Source organism: Melanotaenia boesemani, chromosome 8 (genome assembly GCF_017639745.1).
Source record: "Melanotaenia boesemani isolate fMelBoe1 chromosome 8, fMelBoe1.pri, whole genome shotgun sequence".
NCBI classification, from domain to species: domain Eukaryota; kingdom Metazoa; phylum Chordata; class Actinopteri; order Atheriniformes; family Melanotaeniidae; genus Melanotaenia; species Melanotaenia boesemani.
Window position 1 is genome coordinate 8,734,494 of NC_055689.1, and position 14,073 is coordinate 8,748,566.

Sequence of the window (14,073 nt, forward strand, 5' to 3'; positions counted from 1 at the left end):
GTTACGGTGTCCGACATATCTGGTGGAGGTTAGAGATAATCAGGAAATTATTTTTCCTCTCTTTATCTAAACCCTTTCTCACTTCGGTGGGGGTTTAAACTTTGATTACCTCCGACATGTCTTAGGTAAGACTATTTTTGTTTCGCCTGGATAGTAATACGAGGTTCCGAGGTAACGTTAAAGGTCGTTTGTCAACGCTCTCCTCGGAGGGGGGCCCAGCCCGTCAGGCTGTTAACGTAATTAAAGAGGGGGTCCTTGAGGTGGGGAGCGAGTTAGCAAATTTAACTGTCAATAATTTACAATAACGTCTTTGGCTAAGCTTATTTAACATCACATTTCTGCGAGTTTTTTTCCCATCTGCTGATTGGTGTCATAATAACAAGGGATTATGTTACTGTTTTGTAATAGCAGAAGAAATGTCTTAAACGTTGCTCATAGGTCGTTATTGTGCATCTTTTTAGTCACACCTTTCATTATAACTTCACACTACAACAGGGTTATAGCGTTAGCTCAGTGTTAATAATGTATTTACGGTATTGATGTGTATATCACAGTGCTGTCAGTGCTTAAAAAAATTGCCTTCCTTTTTTTTTTATTTCAGGATTGGTCCATGGTATACAAACAGCCTCTCCAATGAAGAAAAACACTTGTACTATGTTGCGTCCTAAGCGTGGAAGGTTGGCCAGTGCCACCAGTGGCCCTGCAACCAGTGTCTCATCAAACTCTGAAGCTGTCCAAGAATCATCTCCACAGTTCAGACACTTGACTATGCCTCAGCACAATCACAACCTCCTCAAGTTTTTGAATGAGGACCGAACCCGCCAGAAATTCTGTGACGTGTCAGTGTCTGTAGGTGGGACAGTTTACAGTGCCCATAAGGTGGTGTTGGCCCATGGGAGCAGCTACTTCCATGCAGAGCTCTCCAAGAATCCTTCTGCCACAGCTTATGTGACACTGGACCATGTGAAAGATTCAGTTTTCCAGCATCTGCTTGGCTTCCTGTATACTGCAGAGTGCACCGTTGCAGAGAAGGATCTTCCAGCTGTAGCTGAGGCAGCGCGATTCTTGGATATGATGGATATATTAAAGCTGTTGTGTTGGGACTCTGGTGGTGTGATCCATGGCAAGGCTGAAACGAGAGAGCCTCCTGAGGTAGAGCTTGCCACAGAAATTTCCTTGCAGGGAAATTTAGCTGAGACTCACAGTGATGTTCAGCAGGAGACCTTAGCTGAAGAGGTGAAGACGAGGAGTGCAACCACACGGACATCGGCTCGTAGGAGGAAGACACCCACTAAATATAAGAGAGATGATGTAAAGTCCTCTTTGAATCTTGAGGAAAAACAAGGAACTGTATCATCAAGACAGGAAGATGAAGCAGTAGGGGTGGTTGCAGAAAACCAGATGCCAGAACTAAGTGGGAATGAGAGCTCTAAACAAACTCATGGGGATGATGTAATGGATGAAGATGGAGAGGATGAAGGAGACGTGAACGCAGGGAGTATTTCTCAGAAGAGTCAGCAGGCTTCACTAACTGAGGGGTCGAAGCAACAGGATGTGCAAAAGCCAGTTGTTCGTGCGCCAGCGGCAGGAAGCTCCAACCGGAGTTCAGCGTATCCCGAAGGTCTAGCTCCAGTCATCATCCAAACCTCCAGCAAGAAGACCCTCAAGTGTCCCAAATGTGATAAGACCTTTGACCGTGCAGGTGGGCATTAGATTGTATTCCCTTTAGAGTATCACCTGTTACCATGGTCACAAATGATTGTAACTTGATGCACCTTTAATTGCATTTTTTTTTAGGGAAATATGAGAGTCATACCAGAGTGCACACTGGAGAGAAACCATTCCAGTGTGACATCTGCCTTCAGTGCTACTCCACAAAGTCTAACCTGACCGTTCACAAAAAGAAGCACAGCAGCGATGCTCCCTTACCAAAAAAAGAGCACAAATGTCCGTTCTGCAACAAACTTCATGCCAGCAAGAAAACCCTGGGGAAACATGTCAGAAGGTGAGATGTACCCACATTCATCTGTTAGCAATACCAGGTTTGTCTTGTGAAGGCTTGTGCTGAACTTGATAACAAGCTATTCTGGAGATCCATGTAACTCAGATGTGTTGGAGCAGAAAACATTTAAAACCTGTAGAAAAGTGGACCTGAAGGACCGGAATTGGACGTCCCTGAGATGTTCTCTTGTCCACATAAGTACAACCTAAGAGAGAGAGAGAGAGAGAGAGATTCAACCAGAGAAAATGAGGTTGAATTATAAAACAGAATTTGTAAGAAAAATTATGGAAAACACAAAATTAGATAAAAAAGAATAAAAAAAAAAAAATTACATGGTCCAATTTTCAGTTCATAAATGTTTATTAAGTCAGTGATGTACAAAGTTGGATCTCATTATGGTGCAGTGAAAGATGAGATTGAAATTTATTGTTGTAATGTATTGTTGATATCATTTACACCCAGAGGGACGTTGCTTATTGTTTCGATCACCACTGTACAATCTACTAGTAACTGATACATCTCAGAGAAACTGTTGGCGCCAGAGGGAAGTAGTGGAGGGATTGAGTAACAAAAACTCCCATTATACACCTTAAAATGGCTTTAGCATCAGATAGATTTTAATATTGTCCTGAATGCTTGTTTCAGTGACATTTTTGGAGAATAAGCTTCACAGACGTGCTGATTAATTTCTGTGAAAACACCAGCATATCAGCTGTATTGCTTTAGTGTTAAAAGTCTTCCCTGTCCTTCCAGGTTCCATCCAGACCACATCCAACAGTTTTTTACCAAGAAGAAGAAGAAGAGTGAAGGCTGGAAGTGTACTGTAAGCACTAATTTCAGTTTTAGTTTTATTCAGTTGTTATTCACTTCATTATTTGCATGTGTATGCCGCATAAGAATACATTTTAAAACGTGTATATAGACAGAATATTTAACTCTAAATCACCTGAAACTGTCCAATTGACTTAAGCAGATTTGTTCGAAGAGCTTCAGCCGCAGGCCTCATCTGCAGGAGCACATGATCCTGCACACCCAGGACCGGCCTTTTAAATGCACCTTCTGTGACGAATACTTCAGATCCAGGTTCGCAAGGCTGAAGCACCAAGAAAAGTATCACCTAGGTAGGAAATGCATCATGAGAACCTTTTAGTTTGCATCCATAAAAGCCAGACATAGTGAACACTTTTCAATGTAAAAAGCAAATCTATCATTAAAACCTTAAAAAGATTACACTGTTATGAATGGGATTTGTTACTTTATTCGGTCTCATTCCCAGGTCCTTTTCCATGTGAAATCTGTGGTCGTCAGTTTAATGACACTGGCAACAAAAAGAGGCACATTGAGTGCACACATGGAGGCAAGAGGAAATGGACCTGCTTTATTTGTGGGAAATCAGTACGAGAAAGGTGCATTTTTATATCTTATTATAGTTTTATTTTGTAATAATAATATGCTGGCAAAACAAACAAGTTAAATAATGTTTTTTTGCTGCAGGTCGACTTTAAGGGAGCACTTGAGGATCCACAGTGGAGAGAAGCCTCATCTCTGTAGTATTTGTGGTCAAAGTTTTCGTTACAACAGCTCCTACAGGTTTGGAGGTTTATACGGCATTCCTGATGATTGGCTGTGTATAAGATGAAACATTTGGGTTTTAGTTTTTCCTGTGAAGAATTTAGTTCTGGGGTATCAGCCATACAATATGGGGGCCAAAACTGACGACTGAGTGGTTAAGTAATATATGAAATGGGTCTTCCTAAGACTTGAAAACTGTCAGAATCTTAATAAATAAGGAGGATAGAGGGGTTTTAGTGTATAACATGATCAGCTGTGGCAAAGCAACCATATGCCAAATAACAGCTTCTCTCGCAGAGATAACGGCAAATTCTGCTTTTTAAAACAGCACCTGTAATAACTGGAGACAAGATGATGACATTTCTAAATTTAAGGCTTGAAAACTGTCAGAAACATCATAAATGAGGAGGATAAAGTGACTTCTGGTGGATTCGGTTCACAGTTGTAACAAATCACCTACATGCATAAAATCAGCTTCTTTCGCAAAGACAAAGTCAAATTCTGATTTTTAATATCAACCAATATTAAAAATCCCATTTTATTTGTAAAGCACTTTTCATATATGAGTTGCAATAAAACAACAATGTTTGCATATTGAAAAGAATATAAAATAACAACAACAAAAAAAAAACACCTTCTCATTCTCTCTCTCACACACATACACACACACTTAAAACACAAAACAAATGAGACCAACAAGTATTTAAGTATAGATAAAGGAATTCATTAAAAAATGTGCAATGTTGTAAATTTCAAAAAACAAACAATTAAATGAAAAAAATGAGGTAGTTTATAATAATAATGATAATATATATATATATATATATATATATATATATATATATATATATAGGAAAAGAAATGAATGAAATTGTTACTTAATAGATGTGACTTCAGTTTGCATTATGAGGTGAGTCAGTTCAGGTCGTCAAGGTTACTAAACATGTAGAGATAATCTGGATCGATGAATTCTGACTAAATGAAGAAAAATGTTATAAAAACCAGATCATCATATGACCCATTTTTCATGATTAAAAAATCATATTCAATGTCCCTGACGTTGATTGTTTAGGAGAAATGAACAAAAAAAGAATAATTAGGAACAGGGTGTAGTGAGCAAACATTTCATCTTACAGGCTCCATCTCAGAGTTCACCGTGACGACAAGCGCTATGAGTGTGACCAGTGTGGGAAAACCTTCATACGCCACGATCACCTGACCAAACATCAGAAAATACACTCTGGTGAGCATTAGACCGACAGCCTTCTTACACTTTACCAATCCGTGTTGACTCGGCTGTAATCTATGATCATTACAGGTGAGAAGGCGCATCAGTGTGAAGAATGTGGGAAGTGCTTCAGACGCCACGATCACCTGACAGTCCACTACAAAAGTGTTCATTTAGGAGAGAAAATTTGGCAGAAGTATGTCATAAAGGCTGATTTTCTTTCCTTTTCTATTTTGGGCAGTAACATTTTGTAATGGCAGCATTTCTACTGTGGTGCTCCTCCAGATTTTCCTCAAACAAACAAATAATCCTTTTATTAATTTTTATTTCTCCAGATATAAAACTGCTGTGCATCAGTGTGAGGTTTGCAAGAAAGAATTTAAAGGAAAGTCCAGTTTAGAGATGCACTTCAGGACTCACTCAGGTAAGGAAACAAATGACTTTGCTTAAAAATACAAAGTTGAAGAGAATGAGAATGACTGACGTGACAATAAAGTGGTAGCGACTGTCTTTTTTTAATCTAAAGATTTTTTTAATCAGACAGAGGAAGGTTAGTTGGTGGCAGCTATCATTGTGAAAGGGGTTTATTACCAGAAATAATATTTAAACTTTGTCACACAACTCAAACGTCACCCGTCAGCAAAGTCCTGATAACCCCAGGACTCTGAGACTATTTTGGCTGTTTGGATGCTTTGATGTTGCCTTTATATACCACAGGTACCCAGCTCAACCTCAGTTCTATGATCTGAACCTAATTTATTAGCAGTCACAAATTATGTATTGAAATAAAACCAACAGGATTTAGAGCCGAACTCACAGAATAGTCCAATGTTTTGTTCTCAGTTAATCTTGGTTACTTGTAGCTGTGTTTTGGATCATTTTTCTGTTGGAAGACCCACCACCTGCGACTGACACAAGCTTTCTGTCGCTTCAGAGTGCTTCGATAGTCGTGAGATTTGATTGTACCCTGCACAGATTAAAGACACCAGATCTGCCAGATGCAGCAAAGCAGCCCAGAACATAACTGAGCCTCCTCCATGTTTCACAGCAGGGGCAGCCTTCTTTTCTCTGTGGGCTTCATTTCTCTGTGAGCATAGCGCTGATGTGCCTTGCCAAAAAGCTACAGTTTTGTCTCATCTGTCCAAAGGATTTTCTCTCAGAAGCTTTGTGGCTTGTCAATATGCATTGTGGCAAATTTCAGTCTTGCTTTCAACAGTGGTGTCCTCCTCTTGCTCGTCTCCCATGAAATCCACTTTGGCTGAAACAGCAATAAATCGTTCGATCTGACCTTAAAGTTCACCTTTAATGTCTTCAGAGGTTGTTCTGGGTTCTTTGGTTACCATTGGTATTATTCGTCTCTTCAATTTGCGGCCACGTCCAGGGAGGTTGGCCACAGCCCCATGGACCTTAAACGTCACGTCTGTAGTCACAGGAGCATCCAGCTGTTTGAAGATGGTCTCAACATGTTGGTCTGTGATTTTCTGAGACACCGCTCTCCTGGGCTTTCTGTGTTCCATGTTCAGTGCGGTAAACGCCATGTCACCAAGCAGCAGTGACTACTGTCACCATTTAAATAGGCAGAACAATGACACCCCCAAACCCTCACACAATTACATGCTCTCCCCCACACATACAAAAATCTTTCCCCTTTTTTTGGCCCAGTTAATCTGTCCTGTCTCTTGTCTCATCTTGTCTAGTCAACTGTCAGTTTTGTCCTGTGTTATCATGTCTACTACCTACTAAACTGAATCAAATAATTTCATTTTCAAAATTAATTAGTTTATTAATTTAGGAAAATATGTTAATATGAAATTAAAACAAATTTAACTAAAGTTGTCCTTCAAAGGGGGAGTGGTGGTGGGCCATTAGAATAAAATAAAATAGAAAAACATTTTGGTTGTTAGAGCAATAGAAACAAATCCACATGTTCTTTCTTCAGTGCATCTTACAAATGATTACTGTATAAACAGCACCTGTCAAACGTTTGGACACATTTTTCCATTAGATACAATGGGAAAGTGAATCTAATGACTTTTGACTGGTGCTGTATGTTGTACTACATCTTTTATTTGGATCGTTGCTATTAGATTTATCATTAAGTTAATTTATAGATATAGGTCAACTCTAATTTTAGTTTATTGAACATGGACAGCACGTAGCTGCATTAATCACAGAGGAAAATATGCTGTGTACCAGATAGTAGCTCTGAAGTAATTTCCATCCATTTTGATTTAGAAATAACAAAAGACAGCCTATAATTTCAGTATTGCTCCTATTCGTGCCCCTCACATATCAGATATGTTAAGATTTAGTGGTGTCAGCAGTTTCCAGCTGCAAGACCGCATGAAAACGTTGAATCACTGGTGCAACTTTACGAGCAGCACAAATGACCACCTGACCAAACTTTGTGTTACAGGTGAGAAACCCCACAGATGCCCCGAGTGCCATCAGACATTTCGGATCAAGAAGACCCTGACAAAGCACATGGTCATTCACTCAGATGCTCGTCCTTTTAACTGTCCCCACTGCAGTGCCACCTTCAAGAGAAAAGACAAGCTAAAATATCACGTGGATCACGTGCACAGTGCCCGGTTTACTGACCAGCCCCCCAACGAGGACAAAATTGTCCCAGTTCCTTTTGAGGAATCCTCCAAGACATACCATGCTGGACCTAAGTCAGCTTTGCGGGGCACCTCCCCTCCTACAAATGTCTGTGTGCCTGTTGCATTGATCCATGTTCAAATGGAAGGTGCGCAGGGTGACTTGCATGTGCACAGGGCCTCGTCTCTGTCCACCCAGGCTCACTGCGTGGTTAGCATGCAAGGACAGCAGCAGAACTCTGGCTACCAAGCCAGCACAGACCTGGCCTTCATAGAGAAGTACACCCTCACCCCTCAGCCTGCCAACATCGTCCACCCCGTCAGGTCCGATCAGATACTGGACCCTCGAGAGCAGTACTACCTTGGCACACTGCTGGGTCTGGATTCATCTTCATCTGTACAGAGCATGTCAAACAGTGATCACACTCACTGATGCTCCTCAGCAATCCTCAGCAAATCTTTAGAGATCCTTCACATTAACATGAACATCGAGCGTTTATGTTTGTTTTTATTAGCAGGTATATGCTGTATGTTTTCTCTTTCACTGGATTAGCAAAAACATGCATGATGAACTGATAAATCAGGAAATGGAGCTCTTCTAATTATTCACCTATTACAAATAATCAGCAAATAATGTAAAGAATAAAGAATCATTCATGTTAACCATGTAATACTGGCCGGAATAAACAGCTAAATAAACCTTTACTGTTACTGTAACCGGTGCATGGTCTGTCAGACCTGTCAGAGATTCTGGGTATTTTTCTTTTTTATAAACTCATGCAATCAACAGTGTGTGTGCAGATGAAATTAAAGAAAAAACTCTGGAGTTCATCCAGAGAGAGAAGCTGTTGCTTCCTGAGGTGGTTGGTGGTGGATTTTATTTTGTGTCATTTTATGTATAATTTATGGGTGCTGTACTCAAACTTTGTGTCATAACCAATAAAATCATTATCAAGAAGAAAGATGTGTCTCCTGCAGCAGAACCAGGACTGGATGGACAGATGGACAGACAGACGGATGGATGGATTCTTTTGAGACAGGATTTAAGCATCAAAATAAAGCCGACAGTTTCAGGAAACTTCCTGTTAAACTTCCAGCAGAAAACTTTATTGAAGTTCATATTTTTTTGCTTTGAACACAGACAAGTCAGCACAGTGTGTGACAGTATGATCATAATTCTTCTTAAAATCCTCCACACTGATATTTGTCTTCATTTTGTCATCTCACCCCGATTCTAGCAGATACCCTGGTTACAAAACACAAGATTAATGACCAGTTAATTGTAGTTTAAATAGTAAAATATAAATGTAGATTAATATAATAAAGGTCAGAGTAGGGATGCTTCATTTGCTACCTCTAGATAAAATGTGTGCATCAATAAGTAGAACATAAATGTGGAGTTTATTTTAAATAAAAGAGGAAAACTCACCAAATTTATCTGGGCTTTGTTACAACCTGTAAAGTTATTTTAAAGCACAACAGAAATAAAAACCTGTCATTAAAGTTGGTTTTCTAAATGTTTAAATACTTTTCTGTTCTCATTTCATTGTTGCTTCCTTAATTAGAGGCAGACCAGCCATAATCCCGCTGACTCAGACCAGCCTACAGCCCTCTTACCCCATTATAAATATTTTTTTTACTGGTTACGCAATTTGTATTTTTTGAAGACACTTTGTGCTGAATGATATGATGCTTTGTTCAGTGCAAGTAATTAGAGAAGATTATTGATTTTACTCCATTTTAAATGCAAAATATAACAAATAAATATAATGAACTTAAAGTGGTACTTACATCGGGATATCTTTGGTATTCCATCGTTACACTCCACCAAAGCATAATTACGAAAATTAAACCTATTCACACAATTCAGTTTCTCTGTGTAACCATTTGGTATGTATTTGACTCCAATATTTTCTAAGTCGGTATATTCTTCAGTGTTCACAGAGCAGTAGTTTTCTGCACACAAGAAACAAACACATGAGCATTTTTCCTGGATCTATAACAGATGTGTGGAATAAAAACTATATGTGTGGATTTTTACCTCTACAGGTGGGAACCTCAGACCATTGCCTGTTGCTGTAACACACCACTGTCTCTGGACCAACTAATTTATAATGAAGTGCACACTGGAACTTTAATGAACGTTGACCATCTGGGATAAAATCACCATCCTTAACGACAGGGAATGCTCCACATCTGTCAACTGGAAAGAAAAATTTATTGAAATGTTTTGTAAACCACAAACATCGGCTGTCATACTGAAGTTTATCATCTTGGGTCGGTTGCTCAAAAGATTTAATCTTGATTTGGGAATCCCATTTTTCGGGATGGCGGAACATGTATTCTGGCTTACTTTTACCCCGGCTGTTCAAAGCAAAATAGGATTGGATCACTCTGATCCAAAATCCTGTTTTTCACCAAATCTGGATTTCCAGCATGTAAATCCGTGTGCGCTGCCATATGAAGAACAACAGGTAGAAGAGACGGTTTGCATGCATAAACTACTTACAGAATACATGCATGTATTGTCCTGCATAACATTGCCACTAAGTGGAATGGGACGATGTTGATGACACACCTGAGCCCTGTGTTGAAGCACCGGTGTTGTGCCAAAAAAAGCACCCCCTCTCAAGAAGCGCAATAACAGCATCTTGCCTGTAGATGGCGAGTATTCATTATTACGCTTAAAAACTTACTAAAAGCCTGAGCTAACCTGCTGATAAAAAGAAAAATATATATATATTACACAGAGAATAAAAAAAATTAAACAATGATGCTTTTCACAGTGGGGGTGCTTTTCTCGGCACAACATCGGCTCAATCTCTGCATTCTGTCAGAATGATGGACAGACAGGACGTGTGGTGAGGGATGCAATCGTTCTGTTCTGTTTTTACAGGCTCTTTTCTGATTATGAAGTAAGGAATAACAGGAAAATTGAAAAAAATTATTTGTGTTTGTTATTTGATTTGTTTGGGGGTTTATTTCATGGGGACATGATAATGTCATGTTTTTATTTTTGCTTTACTATGCTGAAAGGCTTAGTAGGTAGCCTATCTGCCTATAAACACTTTATCCCTGTAACAGGTCAGGTGCAAAATACAAATATAAGCATATGCACCAAATAAAAAGTTCCATTATTTGATCAACTGTTAGGTTGAACCACAGTTTCTTCCTGAAACCTGCCTTGTAATCCTACCCTCTGTTGGGATCAGGATAATCCTGTTCTTTTGGATCAAAGTTATCCGGATCGTACTCAAATGTTTTGAACAACCCAAACTTTGGGTTTTATCCGGATAACAACCAGGATTGGATTATGTGATCCAAGCTGATTTCGGAATTCGGATTTCCCTTTTGAACGACCCATTTTCAAGATTTGATCCTATCCAATAACTGAAATCCCATCGGATTATGTTTGAACAACCGGCCCCGTAACTTTCTGTCCTCAGATGAGAAAAGCTTTGTTATTGACTGTAACTGCCTGTGAAATACATCAGTCAAAGGATCTGTTTGGTTTAGATATCTATCAGAATGTTACTTAAAAGGAAATCTGCTTCTTTACTTGTCGTAAATGGTGAAGTTTCTTTGTCCTTTGATGTGGAGCCAGTAGAAGCTTCTGAAAGACACACAGCAGACACATCTGTGAGTTGAAACTTTGGGTTCTTATATCTTTCTTTCACAATGACCAAAAATATTAGCCTGATAGAAGACTTTTTACTTTAGCAGATTGTCTCCATTTATTCAAGTGATAGTAATACTAATATTATGACTCAGAAGTATTCCTGTCCAAATTAGAGGAAAGGTTTAAAGCCTTGTTTTCATTGGTTGTAATAAAAAATCTCAGGTCAGAAAACAGATATTACTAAGTCAATTACTATTATGTCAAGTGTAAATATCCAATACATTTCTATTTGTGTCAGTTTCCTCAAAAGATCACCTCCACTGGCTGATTTTTTAACCCTCCTAATTCCACAAAACCTTAATGAAGAGGATTGAGCTGTACTTTGCTTCAATGTTGTGCTGAGCAGTTGTATAATCCATGTTGCCTGTACGGACTGCTGTTTTAGGTTCTGATAGCCATGCCGCTGCTGTACAGCTCTACACGTGATGCTACGACCTGAGTGAGTAAAAGTTGAGCAGCTGCACCGATGCTGTGCCAGTTCACTTATAACTCTGGCAGGCATAAGAAAAAGTAGTTCCTGCCAACTGGGTATAATTTACAAAAGATCCTGATACTATAGTTACTTTCCACTGTATTCCACTTTGTGGTAGACTGCTCTTCAACCCCAAATCACTAAAATATCTATATTCTAACATGAAAATCGATTCTAGAACATAAAAAAGCTGGTGTCGGTAGAATAGATATTTTGGTATTAATCCAAACATCATTAGTTTTAAGTTTTTATTGCATTTTGGAAAATTTACTGACTTTTCTTTAAATAATAATAATAATAATAATAATAATAATAATAATAATAATAATTAGTGTTTTCTTTTTACTTCCCGTATTACTTTTTTCATTGTTGTTTCTACTTTTAAGTGATTTATTGCTAATAAAACCAATGACAAAAGCCACCAGTGACTCTGCAGATGTCTACTTACTGCACACTTCGCCTGCTTGCCAATTCCCGGCTGTGCATAAGATCGATGCTTCGGTCTTTCCTCCAGCCATAGCATATCCCTGTCTACATTGATATCTCACACTTGACCCATGAGGAAATACCTCCTCATATTGCTGATCAATGATGACTGCATCAGGTGACTTTGGTGGCTTAGTGCATCCCCCTGAACTTTCTGTAGATAAAACAATAAACATTTCTTAAGTTATAACAAAAAAAGGTGCTCTTTTATAGCTGAATAAAACAACACATCTAACAAACTTACTCCCACAGACTGGCAGAGAGGTCCAATTTCCATTTATACATGTAATATATGAAGGCGTTGAGCCTTCAGTTTCATATCCCTCTTTACAGTACACTGGCATTGAAGTCCCGTCTTTATACCAACCCTTTGGGACTTGACTGGGCTTTGCATTGGGAATAGTTGGTAGAATGCAGGCTGTTTCATCTAAAGAAGAAAAGAAGAGATAAACCCTTTCAGATTATATATTACTGTAAATTTAAATGTAATAATTACATGTAATTAAGAAATGAAGCCACAAATGACTTTTTCTGAAAGTATTTTAAGTTTTCAACTTTTTAAAAGTGCATGAGTACACTTGATTAATCCCCACGTTGTTGACAATATTTATTACAATTTAAACACTAGTAAGTTAAGGACCACCACAATGTAAGAATGAAATCTCATCTTATGTTTGGGTGCCACAAGAGCTTGCAAACATCATTTTTACTTTTCAACTGGTTAAATCTTTTTTTATTTCTTTGACATGATTACTTTTAAAGCAAATCTTCCATGAAAGTCTCTAAGCACCCTGAGAAAAACCCATTTAATTCTTTAGAATTAAGAAAATACTTACCTATACACTTTGGTTCATGAACCCATTTACCGTTTTGACATGTGCTGGTTGCCCACCAGCCCTCCACCACTGGTTTGTGTCTTTTATCGCAGGAATAAATGACTGTTTTCCCATTAGGATAAGATTTCTCCGTGGGTATGAAATATCCATCTTTCAGATCGGGAACGCTGCAATTCAGGTGCGCTGAAACATCAATAGAAAAAAAACCCAAAAAAACAAACCAACCAACCCCACCCAAAAAATAATAATAATAAATAAAAAAAAAATAATAATAATAAAAAACAGTCCATATTACATTGTTTTATAAAATTATAAGAAGGTATCAGGTATCTCTCTCAAGAAAAAGCTGATATACCCACCATGCAGCACTGCAGGAATCCAGACCAGGAGAGCAAATCCAAGACACCTCAGCCACATGATGATGGGAATTAAAATCACTGCACAAAAGCAGAGTTAAAAGCCTTTTCAGATCTGGACCAGTTAATGATTGTTGGAATTTCCCCTAAGTGATAAGAAGTGAAGAAATAGTAAACATTTTGCTGAACCTTCACCGTCCTGTTGTTCAGAAGTCAGCACAGAATGTACAAACAGGCACAGTATGTAAATAGAAATCCAAAATCTAACATTTTACTCATTTACTTTTGCTGATTTTTAAAATTTAATTTCACATTACTTTAACAAGCTTCATGAAATATTTCAACAAAAAGCTTATTTTTTTTTTTACACTCGAGCACTTAATGAGGGAGGATAACATTTAAATCAAACTGCTCTTATTTTAATCTGTGTTTATATTTGAGTGGACATGAAATGCAGACAGTTTCTGACAGATGTTAGCCATCTGTCCTTAAATCTTTCAGAAAATGTGTGTTACAAGATCTATGAGAATATTTACTGAAGAGATTTCATACTGAACTTCTGATCAGAGGGCAGCGATGTGAAATAATCAAACAATCATGTGGAGACTTCACTGTAAACACAGAGCAAACATGTTTCTGAATTGTCAGATAAAAACAGCAATTTCCCCAACATGAATAATTTAAATTTATTTGGATAAAGATCATGAATTCATTAAAAACTAAAATAAACAAATAATTTGAACAGTGACGACATAAAACTACGAACTGCTGTTTACATGGCAACTTTGACTGAATGTCCATCGTGTGTGAACTCAACACCTCAAGAAAGCTTGCTGGGAATT

At 38.3% G+C, this 14,073-nt stretch overlaps 2 protein-coding genes across 4 annotated transcripts; one reads left to right on the forward strand and one right to left on the reverse strand.

Moving 5' to 3' along the window:
• zbtb41 (zinc finger and BTB domain containing 41) lies at nucleotides 1-8,458 on the forward strand. The gene is made up of 11 exons (XM_041992231.1): nucleotides 1-125; nucleotides 602-1,702; nucleotides 1,798-2,005; nucleotides 2,756-2,825; nucleotides 2,976-3,123; nucleotides 3,279-3,408; nucleotides 3,497-3,592; nucleotides 4,711-4,817; nucleotides 4,893-4,998; nucleotides 5,138-5,226; nucleotides 7,219-8,458. The coding sequence occupies exons 2-11, from the start codon at nucleotides 634-636 to the stop codon at nucleotides 7,833-7,835; spliced, it is 2,640 nt and encodes an 879-aa protein (XP_041848165.1). The 5' UTR covers nucleotides 1-125; nucleotides 602-633; the 3' UTR covers nucleotides 7,836-8,458.
• A 29-nt stretch (nucleotides 8,459-8,487) lies between these two features.
• LOC121644359 (complement factor H-related protein 1-like) lies at nucleotides 8,488-13,332 on the reverse strand. 3 transcript variants are annotated; one of them, XM_041992264.1, is made up of 9 exons: nucleotides 13,235-13,332; nucleotides 12,876-13,058; nucleotides 12,284-12,466; nucleotides 12,002-12,193; nucleotides 10,962-11,015; nucleotides 9,444-9,605; nucleotides 9,194-9,358; nucleotides 8,832-8,857; nucleotides 8,488-8,648 (listed from the first exon to the last, which is right to left on the reverse strand). In XM_041992264.1, exons 1-9 carry the CDS (start codon nucleotides 13,290-13,292, stop codon nucleotides 8,637-8,639), a joined length of 1,035 nt encoding a protein of 344 aa, XP_041848198.1. In that variant the 5' UTR covers nucleotides 13,293-13,332; the 3' UTR covers nucleotides 8,488-8,636. The 3 variants fall into 3 exon arrangements, with proteins under 3 accessions (XP_041848198.1, XP_041848196.1, XP_041848199.1); XM_041992262.1 differs by lacking the exons at nucleotides 8,488-8,648; nucleotides 8,832-8,857 and having other exon boundaries at nucleotides 9,043-9,358; XM_041992265.1 differs by lacking the exons at nucleotides 8,488-8,648; nucleotides 8,832-8,857; nucleotides 10,962-11,015 and having other exon boundaries at nucleotides 9,043-9,358.
• Between the last annotated feature and the right edge of the window lie 741 nt (nucleotides 13,333-14,073).

Bases quoted from the DNA above. Each gene is read 5' to 3' on its own strand.
- zbtb41 (XM_041992231.1), top strand. From the start codon at position 634: ATGAAGAAAAACACTTGTACTATGTTGCGTCCTAAGCGTGGAAGGTTG. The intron at 3,593-4,710 runs GTTTGGAGGTTT...TTCATCTTACAG, and splicing joins CGTTACAACAGCTCCTACAG to GCTCCATCTCAGAGTTCACC. The intron at 4,999-5,137 runs GTATGTCATAAA...TTATTTCTCCAG, and splicing joins GGAGAGAAAATTTGGCAGAA to ATATAAAACTGCTGTGCATC.
- LOC121644359 (XM_041992262.1), bottom strand. From the start codon at position 13,292: ATGTGGCTGAGGTGTCTTGGATTTGCTCTCCTGGTCTGGATTCCTGCA. The intron at 13,059-13,234 runs GTGGGTATATCA...TTGATGTTTCAG, and splicing joins GATTCCTGCAGTGCTGCATG to CGCACCTGAATTGCAGCGTT. The intron at 11,016-12,001 runs GTAAGTAGACAT...TGTGTCTTTCAG, and splicing joins GCAAGCAGGCGAAGTGTGCA to AAGCTTCTACTGGCTCCACA.